The 20,746-nt window shown below is 39.6% G+C and overlaps 1 protein-coding gene across 2 annotated transcripts; it reads left to right on the top strand.

Moving 5' to 3' along the window:
• The first annotated feature begins 516 nt into the window (after positions 1 to 516).
• fbxo3 (F-box protein 3) lies at positions 517 to 20,588 on the top strand. 2 transcript variants are annotated; one of them, XM_062967858.1, is made up of 11 exons: positions 517 to 593; positions 5,339 to 5,428; positions 6,966 to 7,129; positions 7,812 to 7,926; positions 9,863 to 10,067; positions 11,570 to 11,615; positions 12,750 to 12,834; positions 15,946 to 16,068; positions 17,766 to 17,881; positions 18,262 to 18,452; positions 19,714 to 20,588. In XM_062967858.1, the coding sequence occupies exons 1-11, from the start codon at positions 532 to 534 to the stop codon at positions 19,837 to 19,839; spliced, it is 1,323 nt and encodes a 440-aa protein (XP_062823928.1). In that variant the 5' UTR covers positions 517 to 531; the 3' UTR covers positions 19,840 to 20,588. The 2 variants fall into 2 exon arrangements, with proteins under 2 accessions (XP_062823928.1, XP_003225210.2); XM_003225162.4 differs by lacking the exon at positions 517 to 593 and adding an exon at positions 811 to 978.
• The last annotated feature ends 158 nt before the right edge of the window (positions 20,589 to 20,746 follow it).

Here is a 20,746-nt window from a genome sequence, read left to right as displayed (position 1 = left end):
AGCATACTACACAATTATAGCACTGCAATTCCACATTAACTTCCATGGCAGCATCCTAGGGAATCCTTCGAGTACTACATTTGTCCATCCACAGCTGCAGTTTTGACTTTTGCGGATTTGATTATGTACAAATTTGATTAAAATGGTCTCTAAGGAATCTCTAGAAAGAATACCACTCTTCCAGAAGCATTCTCTCCTGACGCTTCGCCCACATCTATGGCAGGCATCGTCAGAGGTTGTGAGGTATATTGGGGATGCTTGCCATAGACGTGGGTGAAACCTCGAGAGATTACTTCTGGAACATGGCCATACAACCCAGAAAACACACAACAACCCTGTGATTCCAGCCATGAAAGCCTTCGACAAGATATTGTGGGATTTTCTGCCTTGATATTTTGGGATATATGGCTGTGTGGAAGAGCCCCCAGATTTCTTCTGCTGTTTGTTGACATTCAGTTTTCCGCTCTTGAGTTGAGGCAAGTCCAGTGAAGTTGATGGGATTCGGACAACGTGGGCAGGCCAGCGACGTTGATGGTGGAGAGTGACGGCTTCAGTGCTTGTGTTCCAGGACAATTGGCAGGATGTTCCCCAAGGTAATGCTGATGGGATCGTTCCAGATGATTGTAGACAGTCTGTGTTTCGTAAGTGTACAACAGTAAGCGGCTGAGGGGGAAAAGGAAGGGGCCTGAGGCTGTTAGGAATGGTGGGAGTCGAAGTCCAAAACACCTGGAGGGCCCAAGTTTGCCCAGGCCTGCGTGAGCTATCTATCCGAGGTTTCCCAGGGTGACAAGGCCCAGGCTTGGGCCTAGTTGAAGGGAAGGGAGGCGGAGCGAGAGCAGGAGGCGGAGGCCCGAGCGTGAGGCGGAGCAAGATGGCGGCGCCCGGAGAGCTGGACGCGGGACTGCTGAGCCTGGGGCTGCTTCCCACCGACCCGCTGCTCCTCATCCTCAGCTGCCTCGACTACAGGGATCTCACCAGGTGCGCCGGCAGGCAGGCAGGCGGGGCGGGCAAAGGCGGCCGAAGGAAGCGGGCGCGGACGCGGTGTTTTTGGAAGCCAGGCTGCAAAAAGGAGGCCAAGAGGAACATGGAAGGCGGCGAGGGAGGGATGGGGCCCGTCCACACTGTAGAACAAGCATGGGCAGGTTGTTAGGAATGGTGGGAGTTGAAGTCCAAAGCTCCTGGAAGGCCCAAGTTTCCCCGGGCCTGCTGTAGAACTAATGCATTTGGCACCACTTTAACAGTGCCGTGGAATCCTTCTGAAGTGAAGGCCTAGAGCTTTCTTTCTCCTGCCTCGCCAAAATGCAGCTCTTAGGATTCCACAGCATTAAGCAACGGCAGTTAAAGCAGTGCCAAACTGCATTAATTCTGCGGTGTAGATACCAACATTCCCCCCCCCCCTTCTGCTGCTTTCTTTCCCCGCGGCTCCAACAGGTGCGCCGCCTTCTCTTCTCTCTGGGCAGGAGAGCTGGCTTGGCCCGAACCAGGCCTTGGAGGCCCTTTCCACACAGCTAAATACAATCACACATTATCTGCTTTGAACTGGAATATATGGCATTGTGGAGTCAAATAACCCCGGGCTCTTCCACGCAGTCCTGTATCCCAGAATATCAAAGCAGAAAATCCACACTCAGATAATGTGGGATTTTGTGCCTTGATATTCTGGGTTATATGGCTGTGTGGAAGGGCCCTGAGAAACTGGGGGCTCTTCCACACAGCCATATAACCCAGAATACCAAAACAGGAAATCTCACAAAATTTGTTTTGAACTGTTTGTGTGAGTCCACACAGCCATATATCCTAGTTCAAAGCAGATATTGTGGGCTTTTCTGCCATGATATTCTGGGTTATATGGCTATGTGGAAGGGCCCTGGGAAACTGGGTTGTTGTGAGTTTTCCGGGCAGTGTGGCCATGTTCCAGAAGCATTCTCTCCTGACGTTTCGCCCACGTCTATGGCAGGGATCCTCCAAGATTGTGAAGTCTGTTGGAAACTAGGCAAGTGGGGTTTATATGCCTGTAGAGGGTCTAGGGTGGGAGAAAGAACTCTTGTCTGCCTGAGTGCCCTTCCACACAGCCATATAACCCAAAATATCAAGGCAGAAAATCTCACAATATCTTCTTTGAACTGGGAGGTGTTAGCTGGCCCTGATTGTTTCTTGTCTGGAATTCCTCCCTTTTTTTGAGTGTATATCTTTATTTACTGAGAAAGCCTCCTGCCAGAGAAGCGAGTATTTTGGTGTTTGAGGATGCGTTCCTCCATGGCTCAATCCTGTGCAATCTTGGGAGCTGTAATTGTACAGTGCCTTTTGCCTTCTCTTCCAAAGAGTGCTGTGCAAATCCCAAATCCCAGGATTTCATACATCAGTTAAAGTACTGTCAACCTGCATTAATGCTACAGTCTAGATCAGGCATGGGCAAACTTCAGCCCACTAGTTGTTTTGCACTTTAACTCTCACAATTCCTAACAGCAGGAGGGAATGTTGTCAGTGGTTGCAAACAAACCAAGTACTATATTCATTTTTTTAAATCTCCATGAGGCCTAAGGAAAAGGATGGGCAAATTAGAACATGAAGCTACTATTTAGTCAACCATGGGAATCATGTCAGGTGTGAATCACTATGACGTAGCTTTGTAATATTTTCTAAAAAGGACACAAGTTGTCGTTTGTGAATTTGATAATGCAGATAAAACAGATAGGCAGTTAGAAAACAAAATAAATATTTTAAAGAAAAATTTCAGATACGTGGCAGACTTTTTTGTAGAAATTAATCCAAAGAAGTCTGTAATGAGAAATGGTAGCCATATGCTATGATGAATCTCATCCAGATGAATTAGAAAAAAACTTTGAGTGACTTCTGTGATATTGTGTGCCTGTATGAGAATTACAGTGTATTTCAGGAGATATGCCTCATATGTATAGGCCTGTTTGTAGGTGTTAAATAAGGGGTATTCCATGAGTACATCATGACTCAGAGCTATTTTTTTTTTGGTGAAACAACATTTTCATGTATTGTCGAAGGCTTTCGTGGCCAGAATCACTGGGTTGCTGTGAGTCTTTTGGGCTGTATGGCTATGTTCCCGAAGCTTTCTCTCCTGACGTTTCGCTCACATTTGTGGAAGGCATCCTCAGAGGTTGTGAGGTGCACAGAATCCCAACATTTTCATGTAAAGTACACCATTTGTTTTAAGCAGCTGACAGATCTCCTTTTCTACCAAAAAAGAGTAATCGACATAACCCTTTTGTCCTGAGGGAAATGTCTCAACAAAGGACCATACTTTATGTCAGACATGATAGGCAATCAGAGCATGTCACTTGGATACTTCAGTGGTCCTTTCAATGCAAGATTTTCACACATGCGGTGCTCCATTGCTGGTTCTAATTCATAGCTGTACTGCAGAACATAAGTAATGGGATGGGGCTTATTCTACCAAATGGTACCTACCTTCGTAAGGTCTGTGATTAGCAGATCTTCTGCTAATTTTAGGTTACCTAGTTAAAAAAAAGTCTCCCAACACACCTCATTCTGTTCTGGAAGTACAGCTCAGCTAGTGTTGTCATAACATTGTCAGTGAGATAGTCTTCCCATGGTGCACAAGGTTACTTCTCAAAGTAATGTCTCTCCTCAGGGGATATTGAATCTTAACATTGCAGCAGCTGCACATCTTTATATCATATCTTCCTAGTTTCCTTGGCATAAACTACTGGAATTGGCATGTGCTTCTGAAATTGACCTGTTATTAGATCTATCCCTGTAGTATATCACAATTAAAGCTGCTTAAACATAGTTCGTGTGCTTTGAAAGTCAGGCAGTCAATCAGTGTTGTTTTTCTGTCAGACTTTGTGTATCTTGTGAGTGTACAGTACTTTTCAGACTCATTATTAGACTGAAGTAGTGCTCACATGAAGTCAGGATGCTATAGCTCCTCCAAAGTTTTATGTCCCCGTCCCCACTCCCCAGCCTGGAGTAGTAAATCAATGTTTGCCTTCCATTCTGTGATGCCAGGAACTTCCACAGTTTAATAGGATTTATCTCAAGCTGTCCATTCCTTCCTTCTCTATTTACAGACTAAATGTAAATATCAGTTTTTTTAAACACTCAGGATTATTTTGACTATAAATAAATAAAATAAAATAATCAAGAACAACACAAATCCCAATTAAAATTGTGTATACAGTAGAGTCTCACTTATCCAACATAAACGGGCCAGCAGAACGTTGGATAAGCGAATATGTTGGATAATAAGGAGAGATTAAGGAGAAGCCTATTAAATATCAACTTAGGTTATGATTTTACAAATTAAGCACCAAAACATCATGTTATACAACAAATTTGACAGAAAAAGTAGTTCAATATGCATTAATGCTATGTAGTAATTACTGTATTTATGAATTTAGCACCAAAATATCACGATGTATTGAAAACATTGACTACAAGAATGCATTGGATAATCCAGAACGTTGGATAAGCGAGTGTTGGATGAGTGAGACTCTTCTGTAGTAGTTAGCTGAAACTCATGGACATTAAGGCTTCTGAAGTGACAGTAACAGTCTAGTGCTTATGCAATAAAACAGACATCCTCAAACTGAGGATCTCCAGCTGTTTGGGCCTCCAGCTCCCAGAAGCCCTAGTTAGTTTGTTCAGTGGTCAGGAATTCTGGGAGCTGAAGGCCCAAACAGCCCGAGGCCGTAGTTTGAAGATGCCTGCAATAGAAGGTAGATGCTAACACAACGTGGCAGTAAAAAGGGGCCAGGGATAAAATAGGCTGGACTTCTTTGGGCCACATGCCCACGACGGGGGCCAAAGGCACCTTGCTCTTTGGGAACCTTTCCACAGAACCTTTGGCATCCCATCCCAGAACACAAGGCTTCCTCTGCACGCTCCATAGCCACTAAGCTTTCTCCCTCCTTGGGGCTTAGTGCGCTCACTTCCCACCACTACCAAGCAGGCACACATGGACTCCACGTGCTGCCAAAGGAAGCCCGAGCTGCTAGGCCGAAGAGGGACAGCCTTACAGGTGTCTTCTATCTTCCCAGCAGCACCTTGGACAAAGAGGAGGCAGCAGTGGGTATTAGGGTTTGGCTCCTGCTCTTGGTCCCGACCTGAGGGGAGAGGGCTGGCATCTAGGGCGCGTTCTGAAATCGTTCTAGTGATCCCCAGGGAGCATTATCACCCACGTTGGAAAGCACGGGCCTATATGATGCCTGATGTGGTATTACTGAGCTAGAGCATGCATTCATTTAGAGACTTTCATATTACGTATATTCATATTAGTGTAAATTTCAAATTTTCCAGTTTGATTTCTTCAGCTTCATTGTTCATGTGTAATTTGTATTTACAGCTGCTGTTACGTAAATCGTAGATTAAATCAGCTTTCAAGTCATGACCCATTGTGGAGGAGGCATTGCAAGAAATATTGGCTTTTGACTGAGTAAGTATGGCTGATACATTGATGTTTTGAGATTCAAAAGGACATCCAATTTATGGTCACATGCCTTTTTTATGGAGAATGATTGGAGTATGTAGCAAAATTTGAAAAAAAAATGTTCCTGGTTCGAAAGTGTTATTCCTGTTTAATTGTGCATTACTTTGGGCCTGGGCTGTGGCGCAGGCGGGAGAGCAAGCCAGCTGTAACCAGCTGCAATGAATCACTCTGACCAGGAGGTCATGAGTTCGAGGCCCGCTCGGAGCCTATGTTTGTCTTGAATTTGTTCTATGTTAAAAGGCATTGAATGTTTGCCTATATGTGTAATGTGATCCGCCCTGAGTCCCCTTTGGGGTGAGAAGGGCGGAATATAAATGCTGTAAATAAATAAATAGTTATACTCCAGAAACAAACTACAGTATGTAGAATTGGTTGAGACTCTATGAGATATTCATTGAAAAACTTTAGCAAAACATGCTGCAGAATCTCCAGCAAAAAGAAAGTTTTTGTAGTGTAGCAATCTTTTTCCATGTTTTTATGACAGAACCAATTAGGAAATGACATTTATAATCCAGGAGCAATAATTGTGTTATGTAGTGTTATCTGTTTGAGGGCAGCCTCTATGGTCTGTCTGACTTAAAGATGCCTTGTAGTTTTTTGGTCAATAGCTAACACTAGATGGCAGCACAAGGTGACCTTTTACACCTCCTATAGTTGTGACATAAATTCACTACCATGTTTCTTCAATTGTAAAACACCATTGATTATTAGATGCATCTTAATTTCAGTTCTACACCACTAAAAATACATTAAGAAACATCTGTGATTCTAAAATACATCTCATTTTTTAAAGAAATGTTTATATAGGGAAAAAGTGCATATTAAAATTGAAGAAATTAACTATCACTTTACTCACCTTTTCTTAGCAATGTATTTCCTGATTAATTTGCACCACTTAAAGTACAGATTTTGCAGAAATATATCATTTATTGTATTAAAACCAGAAATAACAGTAATTTAGCCATTCGCTTAACTAGTGCACATGTTTTCATTTCAACATGGTGCCATTTGCTTTCCAAGACCATTTTTCTGCTCAGTTTTTGGCTAGCATTGACTTTTCTGTAAGCTTGGTTTATCTAAGCAATGAGGTTATTTCTATGAAAAATGACAAAGTATTGTTGTTTTCTTAATATGGATCTAACATTGCATACATACTAAACAGAATTGGGTTATAATTTAATTTATGCTTTCACCTCAGTTTCATACATTTTTGATATAGTCATAAAATGATAAATGTTTAGCTAGTCATATTTACATCTATTAATAAGGCTGCACTAACACTATGCTAGAAAAAAAATGTCTTAGAAATGTAGCACTGTCCTTGTTCTTCTTCCTTTAACATGGATTTATTTGTTATTTTAAGCATGTCGCAAACCTGTGAGTCCAAAAGTTGTATAAACAACATTAACAGCGTTTCTACATTTTTCACTGCTGATTGGTATATTTGCAAATGACACACATGCTGCTGTGTTTGTTTTTTTAGAACTGAGAAATCCAGGAGAAATAAGAGCTGGAAAGCAATCTTTATAGATTTTTATGCTGATTTAGGCAGATATATTCAGTATTATGCTACACTTAAAAAGGCTTGGGATGATTTGGAAACATACTTGTTGCAACGCTGTCCCCGGATGATTACTTCTTTGAAAGGTATGTGTGCCATTTTTCAGACATCAGAACATCATTCTTTCTTAATGATTTTTTCTCCATTTTATTTGTAAACCCAAGTGGAAATGTTTTAGTGACCATCCTAGGCTGTTAAATATTGTAAAAAACAAACAAGCAAACCCCAATCTAAAAATTTATTTGATGTTCTCTTTGTTCCTTCTGGTTTGAACAGACAACAATTCTTCCCTTTTAATTTCATACTGTCATGTGAAATAATAGAAGTTGTATTAATCTGAACGTTTTATTTAGCATTGTGGTCTAGAAGTAGAGAAAGGAAAAGCAGACAAACATTTGAACCTTAAGGGCTTATTTTGAGAAATAACGTGTGTATAAATGTGAACTTCAGGACAGGATAGGCAATAGTATGATTGATTCTAGTAGTGAGTTGGGCATCAACAATTTTTGGTATTCATAGGGGTCCTGGGACCAAACACTAGTGGATACCATGTGCCCACTGTACTGTCTCTTCTTTCTCTCCAATGGCAGGGCAGTAGCTGCTAGAATGGAGGGTAGGGCCTTTCATCAGGGCCTAGACTCAATGGAACCTGCCTTTTCTTTTCTCATTCTGAATTTAGGGTTGGGTCTTCAGTTGCTTTGCATAGCATACATTGTTTATGTTCTCTGATGATGTCCACTAAAATATGAAGTTTCTAAATATTCACAGAGAGCGTACAGGAGGAAGAGTTGGATGCAGTTGAAGCACAAATTCGTTGCAAACTTCCTGATGACTATCGATGTTCATTTCGGATCCATAATGGACAAAAGCTAGTTGTTCCAGGGTAAGAAATTAACATTAACTGTAATTTGTGTTTAACAGTTGGCTGCCTTCCTATCTATATAAGGAGGTATATATTTGAACTGTATCTTTAAAACTGTCAGCACTACTGTTACTCAATTCTAATGCGCCATCAAATCTAATGGGCACCTCAATTTTCCAAACCCTGAAACCCCCCAAATCCTGGGAGTTGTACTTTTACAAGGTCTTTAGCCTTCTCTGCCAAAGAATGTGGGTGCCCCAGCAAACTACAACTGTTTAGATTACATAGTACTGAGCCATGGCAATTAAAAGTAATGTCAAACTGCATTAATTCTACAGTGCAGATACACCATAGGAAGTCTAGGCTGGGGTCCTAGACTTTAACCCCCAAATCTAAAGAGCTGTACCACCATGGATGCAAAAGGGAATCACAAGCAAATCTCATGAAAAGCTCTGACTTACTGGAAGTGAGCTCTATGATGGGGAATAAATACGCCAAAGGCACCAGCAGCATTACACTACACTTTAAAAAGTAGAATTTAAAGTGTGCGCCCACTTTCAATCCTGTGGCTCCCTCTTGCAGAATTCTGTGGTTTGTCATTTAGAGAGAGGTCTCTCCCATTATCAGCCAGAAAAGTTCCCGGCCTCACTAAACTACAAACCCCAGAATTATGCAGGAGGCTTTAAAGTATGGCGAGGTAAATCTTATGTGATCTTGGAAACGTAAGTGTCAGTGCTAGTTAATACTTGAAATATAAGCTATACCAGTTGGTACAGGTTATATTTCAAGTGAAGGAATTGGAAAAATTTCTTTGTGAGGCCCGGCTCGGCCAAAGCTTCTGCTGCTCCTCCCTCCCTTTCCTTCCCTCCTTTTTAGGGCTGGGCTTCTTCCCCGCCTCCCAAGTCCTCCCTTTGGCTTCGCCTGCACCATGACTTAGCCTTCAGTAGCCTTGTCTAACCTTGGGGTAAGGAGGCAGAAAATGTCTTTGAAGCAAGTAGCCTCCTCCTCTGTGTCTTTTGCTTATGTTTTTCTCACGGCTGCTGCATGTTTCCAAGCTTCATGGTGCTCCTGAAGCAGCTTCCCCTTTTGCTTTGGTCCAGCACTAACAACGCCGCTGTTTAAAGAGCTCCACTGGCTGCCATTTATTTTCCGAGCCCAATTCAAGGTGCAGGTTATCACCTACAAAGCCCTTAATGGTTTGGGACCCACCTACCTTTGAGACCGCATTTCCCCCTATGAACCCGCACGACCTCTTCGCTCGTCAGGGGAGGCCCTCCTCTCGATTCCACCAACTTCACAGTTGCGGTTGGTGGGGACGAGGGAGAGGGCCTTCTCCGCCGTGGCCCCCCGGCTGTGGAACTTGCTCCCTAGGGAGATTAGGCAGGCCCCTACCCTACTTTCTTTCAGGAAGAGCCTGAAAACTTGGCTATTCCAGAAGGCCTTCGTTGACTGATCCTTGTGGGATCATGTTATTTACCTATTAAGCAGTAGACCCTCTGGATTGTTTTTAGGATTCATTCAGCACTTTAAGTATTACACCTGCTGTATAATTATCCCTCCCTGATAACTTGATATTGCTTTGCACCTTGGCCTGGATCTTTTGACCCAAATCGGGATTTTAATATTATTGTGTATATTGACTTTTATGACTGTTTTTAATCATGTTGAAGTTTTACTGCTCGGTTTAATGTTTTATCTGATTTGTGCTGTCGTGTCTGGGCATGGCCCCATGTAAGCCGCCCCGAGTCCCTCCGGGGAGATGGGGCGGGATATAAGAATAAAATTATTATTATAATTATTATTATTACCATAATATGCAAAGCTAATGTGTATCCTAATTTTGGCAGTCTAATTTAGCCAAAAAAGGTGCACATTAGACTCGAGTAAATACGGTACTTTTCTTACAAGTTTTTTTTTTCATTATAATGCTTTTTCTTTTCTTTTTGTTGGTACATAGGTTGATGGGAAGCATGGCACTTTCCAATCACTATCGCTCTGAGGATTTGTTGGACATTGACACGGCAGCTGGTGGCTTTCAGCAGCGGCTAGGGCTGAAACAGTGCCTCCCTTTAACCTTTTGCATTCACACCGGATTGAGTCAGTACATGGCTTTGGAGAGCGTGGAGGGTCGCAATAGTTATGAGATCTTCTACCAGTGTCCAGTAAGAAAGACTTCTAAATAGATCCTTTAGACAACACTAATGATGCTCACCTGCTTCAGTAAGATGAAATTGATGCAGTATATGGTAGGCACAACGTGACTCTATATGTAGACTATTTCAAGTCAAGTTATTTTTCATCTGTGAGCCCCTTTCCCATCAATGGCTAAAGGTCACAGGAATGTTCAGATTTTCTAACTGAAGAAAGGAAATACAAAGCTTGAAATGTTACAAATGGCTGTAATTGCTGTGACAGAAGCTTAATTTGATGGCAGAAAGAACACCACACACCATTTTACAGGGAAGCAAGATTGTGCTTACTGATTAAGCTTCCCAGATCTCACCTCCAGGTCTTTGACATATAATGACATAATTTTGGGTTTTCCTTGATTTTTCAAGAATTCCCATTCTTGAAGGTATTTAATGTTATATTGCTAACCTTATCTTCAACACAGTCTGTAGTCTGTATAAACCTCTTTACTGATCTGCATAAGGGTAATCTGTTCCGTAGCTTATGCGATGAAATAATAGTACAACTTTGTTTAATAATGCTATTTGAAAACTCTAATAACAATGCAATAATATCGTGGTGATGGGGATATATATGATGCAACCTTGGCTATTGAATTTTAGGTTTCTCGCAAACTTCTTAAGATGTAATTTTTGCTTGTAAGTCATATATAAGAATTTGTTGTACATTATGCCATTTTTATCAGTCACACTTTTAGATAAGGTATCTTTTTAGTAATTTATTCTTTTAAAACCATATAGTTAAATGTTCAAATAAACAGGCAGGTCACCTTAGCTACCTGGTTTTAGACCTCTTAAAAGTATGGGGTTGGTAGGACAGGGGCACGTGTCTTTCCATTTACAAAATCATTCCTGTTGGCCTGGAAACCAAGCTTTCATTTCCCAGACATACTGTAGTACAACTTCTTTCATCTTTGCAATACCAAAGAATTAGTTTTATTGTTGCAATATAACTTTGGATCTAATATTTAATATTCTGAAGATGGTTGCAAGTTACTGTAATATTAAAGAATCCATGATGAATTCTTAACTAAATGTATGAATGTTGTTATGCATTTTAGTACATACTAAATCGTAACATGCAAAGTCACTTTCTAAGGAGATGAAACCTCACAGTTTATTTTTGATAGAAATCTCTCTCCATCTGTCTTCCTCTAGAATGAAAATGAACAGTTGTTTTAAAAATGATTGGCTCTTCCTGATGCCCTCATAATATGTTTTCATGAAACTAGAATGTCAACCAAATTTAGTTACATTTTTAAACTTCGGTTTGCTTATGAAGTGTTCACAAACCTAGGTTTGGAATATAAACTGAGATACACAAGTGGTCCTAGCAATTCAGCTCTTTTATTGCTATTGTTGGAGAAGCCAGGTCTAAAATCCATCTGTAGATTCTTCATAGAAAGTTCAATATTTGATAGTAGAAATCACATGTCTTGGGGTATAAATAATTTATTTTTTCTTTTTGTTTAAAGGATCAAATGGCACGAAGTCCATCTGCAATTGATATGTTTATTACAGGTAAAAATGTATTTTAGAACTGGAATGGGAAATAGCACAGGGAAGACATGTTTAATTGTAATCTTGTTTAGAACTGCTACAATTTATTTTGGGGAAATTGAAATATTTGGGAAAATTGAAATATTTTTCAGTCCTTACTAGACTATTTTTCTTTTTTCCTTAATTTATGAGCTAATATTCTTCCCAAGTGTTCACAGAAACCCTTGCCATGTCTGATAGCCCCATTTCCTCTCTGTTCTTAGGCATACCATTTGTTATGGAAATGATGTTTGTTTGCTACTTCCCCAAGGCAGATTTGATTTTTTTTTAAAAGGTATTGATATAGACCAGTGATTCCCAAAGTGGGCGCTACTGCCCCCTGATGGGCGCTGGAGTGATCAAGGAGGGCGGTGATGGCACCTATTAGGACACAGGGGCGGGGCCTCTTTGCAAGTGCCAGAGAGAGGGCTGAGCACCAGAGGCGCCTGTTAGAACATGGGGCGGAGCTAGAGGAGTGGGCGTGGCTTCTTCCCAAGAGCCCGAGACAGAGGGCGGAGCTAGGGAAGGGGGCTGGGCCTCCTTCCAAGAGCCCGAGACAGGGCTGAGCCTCTATACCTCTCCTGAGAGGCCTTTTTGGACTAAAGGGCGGGGCTGGGGCGGGGTCTCTTCCCAAGAACGCGAGACAGGGCTGAGCCTCTGTATACCTCCCCTGAGGCACTTGTTAGAACACGGGGGCGGGGTATAGAGGTTCAGCCCCATCAGGCACTTGGGAAGAAGCCCCCGTCCCCTCCTCTAACCCTGCCCCCTGTGTCCTGGCAGGCGCTGCAGGACAGGGATAGAAGCTCAGCCCTGCCTCAGTGCTCGTAACTCGGCCCATCCCAGTCCTGGCCACTCATTTGTGGCCCCGCCCCCTCCCCACCCTGCATCTTGGACTAGGGGAGAGGCTCAGCCCCGCCCTCTTGAGCAGGAGCCACACCCACCCCTCTAAGCCACGCCCACCTTTCCAGGGGGCGCTGAGTCATATTTTTTCTGGAAAGGGGGCGGCAGGCCAAATAAGTTTGGGAACCACTGATATAGACCTTCCAATAGACTAAATGACCGATTGTTTGTTTGTTTGTTTAGCTTTCTTGTAAAATCTTTTTCTCCATAATTTAGGTAGCTCCTATTTGGAATGGTTCACCTCCTATGTAAACAATGTAATAACAGGTGGCTATCCCATCATTCGAGATCAGATTTTCAGGTATGTCTTTTATTTCGTAGTACTTGATTTGTCATTTTCTGATTGAGACTAAGCAAAATGATAATAAACGTATACGAATTAGAATGTTTATAATGTTATAGGAGGTATATAATTGAGTGTTAAAGAATAAATAATGTATTTTCCTTAAATACTTCAGAACAAACCTGTCATAGTCTAAAAGACCCAAAATCCAATTTTTTATCCTTCTTCAAGATAAACTGTGAATAATATGTAAGTGCTAAGTGTAAAGGATGACACAGAATATGAATTGTTAGCATTCTCCGTGAAAGTGGCCAGCAATATAGTCTATAAAATTTAAAATGCTCCTGGAAGAAGTTTGTAATTTCAAGCACTGATTACACTATGTAACAAAATGTGCAGTACTTACTTTGAAAGTAGTTGTTATGGTCCAGAAAATTTTTGTGGCTACCACAAGCTTTGTTGAATTGGTTGAGACACTATGAGATATTCATTGAAAATCTATAGCAAAATGTGCACCTGGATGTCCCATAAAAACAAAGTTTTTGCAGCTTAATAAACCTTCTCAATGTTTTTATGATAGAACCAATTAGGAAATGACATTTATAACCTAGGACCAAAAAAATTGTGTTACATAGTGTTATCCACCTTAAATTACCATATTTACTCGATTCTAATGCTCACTGTTTTTGACTAAATGACCTTCCCAAAATTAGGATGCGCATTAGATTCATGTAATATGGAAAATATGCGCATTAGATTGGGGTGCCTCTCAAATCGTATTCACTATCAGACTTACCCATCAAGCACATTAGACTGAATTAGAGTAAATATGGGTAAGTCTGATAGTGAATACGATTTGAGAGTCATACTTGATCACAATACTGATTCTTGACCCATGTATTAACTACTTGCATTCAAATGTATAAATTTTCCAGCCAAAGAAATACTTACATGAGTCATTATACACTTACATGAGATATTCTGTTCTCATTAGTATTCAGTGCTTGATGCTCAGTTTCCAACCCAAAATAATTGGTGGAATATGATTCAAAGAGAAAAGTGTTTTGTTTCAATTTATCTTTGGGTAACTGAAATGGGAATAATTCACAAATAGTTCAAGATGTAAAAAAAACACTGTGCTTCACTTGTTAAATGTGGTATGGCTGTTTATTCCCCTGTTCAGCCTTCTGATGAAATGTGTATTTCCAGATCTGTACAGTCAATCAGTGGTGAAGCTGTACAGCTTTCACAACACTGCCACTAGGAGAGGCCTGAAACAACTACAGACTCACCACGTGGCTGAGATCTATTACTCCTTTTATTTATTTATTTATTTATTTATTTATTTCCATTTCTATGCCGCCCTTCTCACCCGAAGGGACTCAGGGCGGCTCACAATCTGGCAAAATTCAATGCCGTGTACAGTACAAAAAATAAAATATAGGCAATTAAAACAATCAATTTAGCATAATACAATAAATACATTTAAAACAGTACAATAAAAATACTTAAACCATTCATCCACAAAAACCTTGCACGTAAACCTTAATCCGGACCGAGTCAAAGCCAACATAATTCATTCATTAAACGCTTGTTCACAAAGCCAGGTCTTCACCTTTTTCCTAAAACTCAGAAGGGATGGAGCCTGCCGGACGTCACTGGAGAGGGATTTCCATAGCCGAGGAGCCACCACTGAGAAGGCCCTGTCTCTCGTTCCCACCAGCCGCACTTTTGAGGCAGGTGGGACCGAGAGCAGGGCCTCCCCAGATGATCTTAAAGTTCTCAAAAAGTTTTTAAAAAGAAAGAATGCATGTTTATTAATTGCTGTATCATTATAACACATTGCCTTTACAAGTATTTGTGATTCATTTGATATGAAGAGATGGCCATTACAACAGGGGTCCTTAAACCTTTTTGTTCCACAGACCTCTTTGCCAGTCCAGTGACAATCGTGGATTCCTTGAGATAGTTTTATGACACTCAACCTTGGAATGTCTTTAAATTACATTTTAAGATTATTCATACAATTTTAAGATATGGAACAATAGTAATGTCATATGTAATTTCACATGTGATATTAAATTAATACTACTGTAATTTATTACCTACATTCATAAATGACGGAAATGCTAGATTTCAGTTAGAGCTCAGAGAAAATAAAGACATCGAGTTCATTTAAAAAAGAGTCAAATTCATGGATGACATGAAATATCGCCAAAGACCCCCAAGGGGTCCATGGAGAACCACTGCATTAGAATAAGGCCATTAGACCAGACTTCATAGATAACATGACCACATTATCCTTGGTAGGTAAGCATGGGTACTGATCTAAATTTAGCATAAAATGTAGGTGTAGTTATATTGTGGCTTTTTATGCTGGTTTGGTTTAATCTGTACACTGTTCAAATTGTAATGTGAAAATTGTCCTTTATAGTATCCTAGTTATGTTTGAATATCTTTCCCCTTTAAAATGAGTGAGAATCATGTGGTCCTTCAAATGTTGGACGGGAGCTCCCAGTGTTCCTCACTGTTCACTACTGGGACACATCTAAAGAGCCCTGCATTAGGAAAAAGGAGAAGGGAAGGGAGGAAAGGGAAAGAAAAAGGGAAAAATGAAGAAATATTTAACGTTGTGTGTAGACATATTTTATATTTTTCATGATTGAGAAGATATATCTTCTTCCTTGTAAAGAGTTTCTCTTAAAAAATTACAATAGGACTTTTTCATATGACATGGGAAGGGGGCAGGGAAGCAGCCGGTGGTACTATTGTTATTATCCAGATTGAAGCAGCTTTTCTTAAAACATAGCAACTAATCATTCTAGTTAAGAACAGTTTGTGTAGATTTTGTTCTGAGAATGTCTTGAATCCTAGTGAATAACATAGATGTTATGCTTATTTTACACAAGTTGCCATTTCAATATACAGTAGTTCTATTAGCAATGAAATTGAACTTCAGAGACACATTGCATTATTTTTGAATGTGTATTTTCTGATTGTATATTACATTAAATTGTCTGTGTCAAATAATCAATAAAATAATTAAAAAATAATAATAAAGAGCCCTACATTTGTTACCTCTGCCTTAAAATATCTGATGAGGACACTAGATTTCTTTTCTGTGTGTAGATATGTTCATGATAAGGATTGTGTGGCAACAACAGGAGATATTACTGTCTCAGTCTCCACATCATTTTTGCCTGAACTCAGTTCCGTACATCCACCTCATTATTTCTTCACTTACCGAATCAGGTAGGAATAATTAAACTATCTTGCTAATTTTATCAATATTTCAATGACATGATGAGGATTTCTTTGCTTTCTTTTTATTAAAAATCGAATTGCATAAAATATAAGCTAGCATTCTCGCCATCGCAATGTACAGGTGGGATCTGCTTACACTTATGAACTGCTTCTATCAATAGAAACAGGAGGGAGGCTATATGCCGTCTCCCTGTATATCTCCCACAATTGGTTGCATGTGTGGCACAGATGCGGGGCAGATCAGACTCAAGCCAACTGAGCTCCAGAGTGGCCACCAACTTTGTGCCATTATGGCACCCTCTTCCCAGGGCCCTGCATGCTCTACTGTGGTTCTGGGGGAAGGCAAGAACCAGCAGCTAATAAGAGTTCAGACCTTGGTTCGTTGTTTGTTAGCCCTGATCAGAGTACCTCAGATGTAGGCTTCGCTCTGGTCAGGGGGACATACAGGTAGTAACTTTTTGACCCTGGAGTAGGTTTTCATATAACTCAGGGGAATGCCAGGATGAGACTGGAGCAAAGTCGCATTGCAGATGTTCTCTAGCATGACGTTATATTTAGAACTGTGGGCGTCTTAAAGTAGGAGAAGGGAAATGTTGCCTGGTTAATGCAAGGCTATGGCTACATTAAGCACCAAACTGACTTCTGCTTTGGATTCGCCTCTTAATTCCGTTTTGTGGTCCATATTTCTCATGTATGGAACATTCCAGATGATTATTTTTCCATCAAGATCTGTCTGCTCAAAGTAATATTTTTTTGTGCTGGATTGTTGAAGTTATTGTATTCTTCTTTTGGAGAAGAGCATTATTTTATGCCCCACTAATAATTGTATTTAAATAAACTGTACAGATGTCATAGCCAGTTGTTGAGTATCACCTTACTATTATCTTCTTGTTATTAAAATGTACTTAGATGCCCAGGCAGTCCCCAAGTTATGAACAAGCTAGGTTCTGTAGTTTTGTTCTTAAGTTGAATTTGTATGTAAGTCGGAAAAGGTACACTTTCAAGTGTAACTCGTCAAATATATGTATATATTAACTTTGGCTAGCATAGGGAAGGGGTAACACCTCTGTGATGTTTGTTTTGCTGTCTGTGCCCCTGTCCAGAAGATTTCACCTTACTTTCTGTTCCTGTGAAAATTGGATTTTAAAAAATCTGGCTTGTTGTGGAAACAAGGATTGGAGATAAAGCTTCATCGGAGACATCTTTTCCCATGAGTGAATTTCCCTTCCTAGGGGTAGATTTCTTTCATTTCCTGTTGTCTCGCCTCAGTTCTTAACAATTAGTCGTTTGTAAGTTGGATGTTTGTAGCTTGGGGACTGCCTGTATATTGCAATCTAAGTTTTCTTTACCACCAATCTTGATTTAGGAATGTTGTGATTTATAGAAAAGGTAATATAATATAGACCAGTGAAGAACTCTGTAATCTGATAGCACTGCCCACGCTTTCATTTTTTCTAATTTTTTTCTTCATTCTCTTGAATGTTCACTGTTCCCATCCTCAAATATTGTAGGAGACATTTGGATTGACAGTTTAGATCATTCTTCACAAAAGAATTTCTTCCCTTTTCTCCGTGGCTCTAGAAATTCTGAACAGTATTTTATGAATGCACAGGGATTTTTGTATTGCTGCTGTACTGTACATCAGTGAGAGAGATCACTGAAGTGAGTTTTGTGTAATTTGTTAGAATTGAGATGTCCAAAGATGCACTTCCAGAGAAGTCCTGTCAGTTAGACAGTCGGTACTGGAGGATAACCAATGCCAAAGGTGAAGTTGAGGAAGTTCAAGGTCCTGGAGTAGTAGGTAAGGGGTATTTCAAGATCTTATCTAATCGGGGAAGCATTTTGGGGATTGAATGAATGCTTGTTTGAAATGCAAGATTATTTTTTTTAATTGTCTCTTTTTAAAAGGAACCGAACAAAACAGATTAGGGCAAAATGTAGATCAGACTCTACCATAGATTTTGCCAAAAATTGTCCTTTCTTGATTACTTACTTGTACAGATACTGTTTTGAGGGCAGTTTTCATCTCTAAGCTGATATGTTATAGTGCATGACTACATTTCCCCATGCAACATATAAGTGATTTGTTTAACTAGTCAGTTTTATTAACACATGTAATTCTACCTACTTGAAATGTTTTTGTTCTAAAAATTGAATTTTTTTGTAACTTCATTTCTGTAGGAGAATTTCCAATCATCAGTCCTGGTAGAGTTTATGAATATACTAGCTGCACGACATTTGCCACTACTTCTGGATACATGGAAGGATACTATACATTCCATTGCCTTTACTACAAAGATAAATTTTTTAATGTCACCATTCCTAGATTTCATATGGTTTGCCCAACGTTCAAAGTATCTGTAGCCCGCATGGTAAGTTTGAAACTGCTATTCCTAAACCTATATTGCTGATATTATTTTCCCAGTAAACTGTTACATTTGTGTTTTAGGATAAAAATTAATATGCTTTGAGTGAAATGGATGGAATCCTTTTCAAGAGTTTTAAAATGAATAGTAACCTTATACTTTATGGAATGTTTTAACCAGCTTGGCAATACAGGGAATGGTGATAAATAATTGTATAGGTACTATAAAGCAGTGCTACTAAAAGTGGTGGTCTGTGGGCCGCTGCTGGTCCACAAACCATTGGCTGCTGTTCCCCAATGAGCTTCCAGGAAAAAAATGAAACCATTTTAGCCCCTTGGCAGAAATCTATATCTGACTGCTGCCAATCCTCCAGATGAAATAACTTGAGATGCATTGCTTTAAAAGACTATATAGGTGATTTTGAAAAGATCTAGAATTCTGAAAGCGGCATATGAGGACAACACTCATATAGGAAATGATCTAATCCACCCAATATTACAGCAGATGTATTTGGTACTGCTGCAGTCGTATAATATATTGTGGTATGCGTGTAAGTATAATTAAGTGCACCCTTATACTTGAGTAGAAGCAATATTCACTAGTCAGTCATTTTCATTTTGGCAGAATCTGTCATTATTTTGTCCACAGATTGCCAAGTATAGGCTTCATATGATGGATCCAGAAATACAATCAGTCATACAGGGATTTTAAAGAAAGCAATATAGATAGATCAGATTCTTCCACAGAATAACATTATCATCCTATATGAATTGAACCTTTTACAATATCTTGCCCTGCTCTCATTAAAGAAGAGTGTGCATATAGAATGGATTTGAATGCTAACCTCTGGTCAAGAAGTACTGTAAAATAAGAGCAACATCTTCATAGGGTTCCTTGCCTGCGAAAACCCTGTGAAATTCATGAGGTCACCATGAATCATCAGGCAACTTGAAGGCATGCACATTACACACATTAATAGAGTTGTACAGATTACATTCTTTGAGTAATGATATTTAATATACATTTAAATAGTCATAGACTAGGCTCCTAACACATGGAATAACTGTTTCAGATGTAACAGTGAGTATCCAGGAAGATTTCAAGCTGTTTGCTGGATTAAATATTTGTGAAAAACGAGTCTGGGTTGTATCATCACCAGTGAAAGCGACACTAGATGGGCTGTAAGCATAATTTGAAGCCATATTTAGCTGAGGTGATTTTGCAATGAAACTTTATCTCAATTTGTGTTGTTTTGATTCTCCTATAGGAAACAAATCATAATGAGTGTCCTATGGATGAGGATGAGGATTCAACAGACACTGATGAATATGAAGATCGGCGCAGAATACTGGACATTCCTGCTCCTTCTGGGCGTTGTCCACGCCAGACCTGAGAAGACTTTCAAAAACTCTTTCCTCAGTTCTATAGAGATATATTTCTGAATATCAAATAATTATTTGGCAGTGGAACAATCAGCATGAATACTAGTGCTGATTATGGCTTACATCTGATTAGATGTGCAGGCTGTTTTTTCCTTTTGTCTTGCATTTGTTGCTGGAGGGAGAATTTGTTTAACTGGAAATGGGGTACAACAGCGTGGTGCGCTTTCTTCTTTCAAACAGTTTTACAGTTTGGTGGGAACCACTGTACATTTAAATCTTATTTAAGCAAGAATGGTGCTTTCTTTTTCTTTTGTTGTAATAAAACAGTATGAGTTGATGACAGCAAAAAATGAGAAAAAATAGGCATGCTATTTTCATAATGATTCTGTAATTCATTTATACCATAAATGAGCAAAATAGATGCATCTTAAATGTATCTAACCATAGGGATGAATTCTTGTATATTTAAAACTTAACACAGATATATATATATATATATGCCAGGAAAGCTGTTTATATGCTTTTAATCCCATATCCAGTTTCTGATCATATATAGGCCTTCTGGAATGTGGGATGAACATCTTGCCTACTTCATTTTTTCATTTAATGTATCATATAAATATGTAAATATGGCTCTAGTCCTTCAAATGCCATTTAACTCTCTTATAGGTGATTGGAGTATTGTTCAACTATAAACCATGTTTTCCTGAATATCATGTGATTTTTTAAATATAAAAATACAAACTACTTGAAAATGGAATATCTGTATGACTGTATATATATAGCACAAGTAGGAGGTATGTAACATTAAAAAGCTAGTGTGACATTAAAATTGAAAAAAAATACATCAAATAAGAAGCCTTGGAGGCAAAAAGTTAAATTTAATACTGCAGACCTATAGCTCCAGGATGGGACCCC

The sequence above is a fragment of the Anolis carolinensis genome, chromosome 1 (assembly GCF_035594765.1).
Source record: "Anolis carolinensis isolate JA03-04 chromosome 1, rAnoCar3.1.pri, whole genome shotgun sequence".
Lineage (NCBI taxonomy): Eukaryota > Metazoa > Chordata > Lepidosauria > Squamata > Dactyloidae > Anolis > Anolis carolinensis.
This window is presented reverse-complemented; position numbering and strand designations above follow the sequence as displayed.

Bases quoted from the DNA above. Each gene is read 5' to 3' on its own strand.
- fbxo3 (XM_003225162.4), top strand. From the start codon at position 872: ATGGCGGCGCCCGGAGAGCTGGACGCGGGACTGCTGAGCCTGGGGCTG. The intron at 979-5,338 runs GTGCGCCGGCAG...TTGTATTTACAG, and splicing joins GACTACAGGGATCTCACCAG to CTGCTGTTACGTAAATCGTA. The intron at 10,068-11,569 runs GTAAGAAAGACT...TTTTGTTTAAAG, and splicing joins AGATCTTCTACCAGTGTCCA to GATCAAATGGCACGAAGTCC.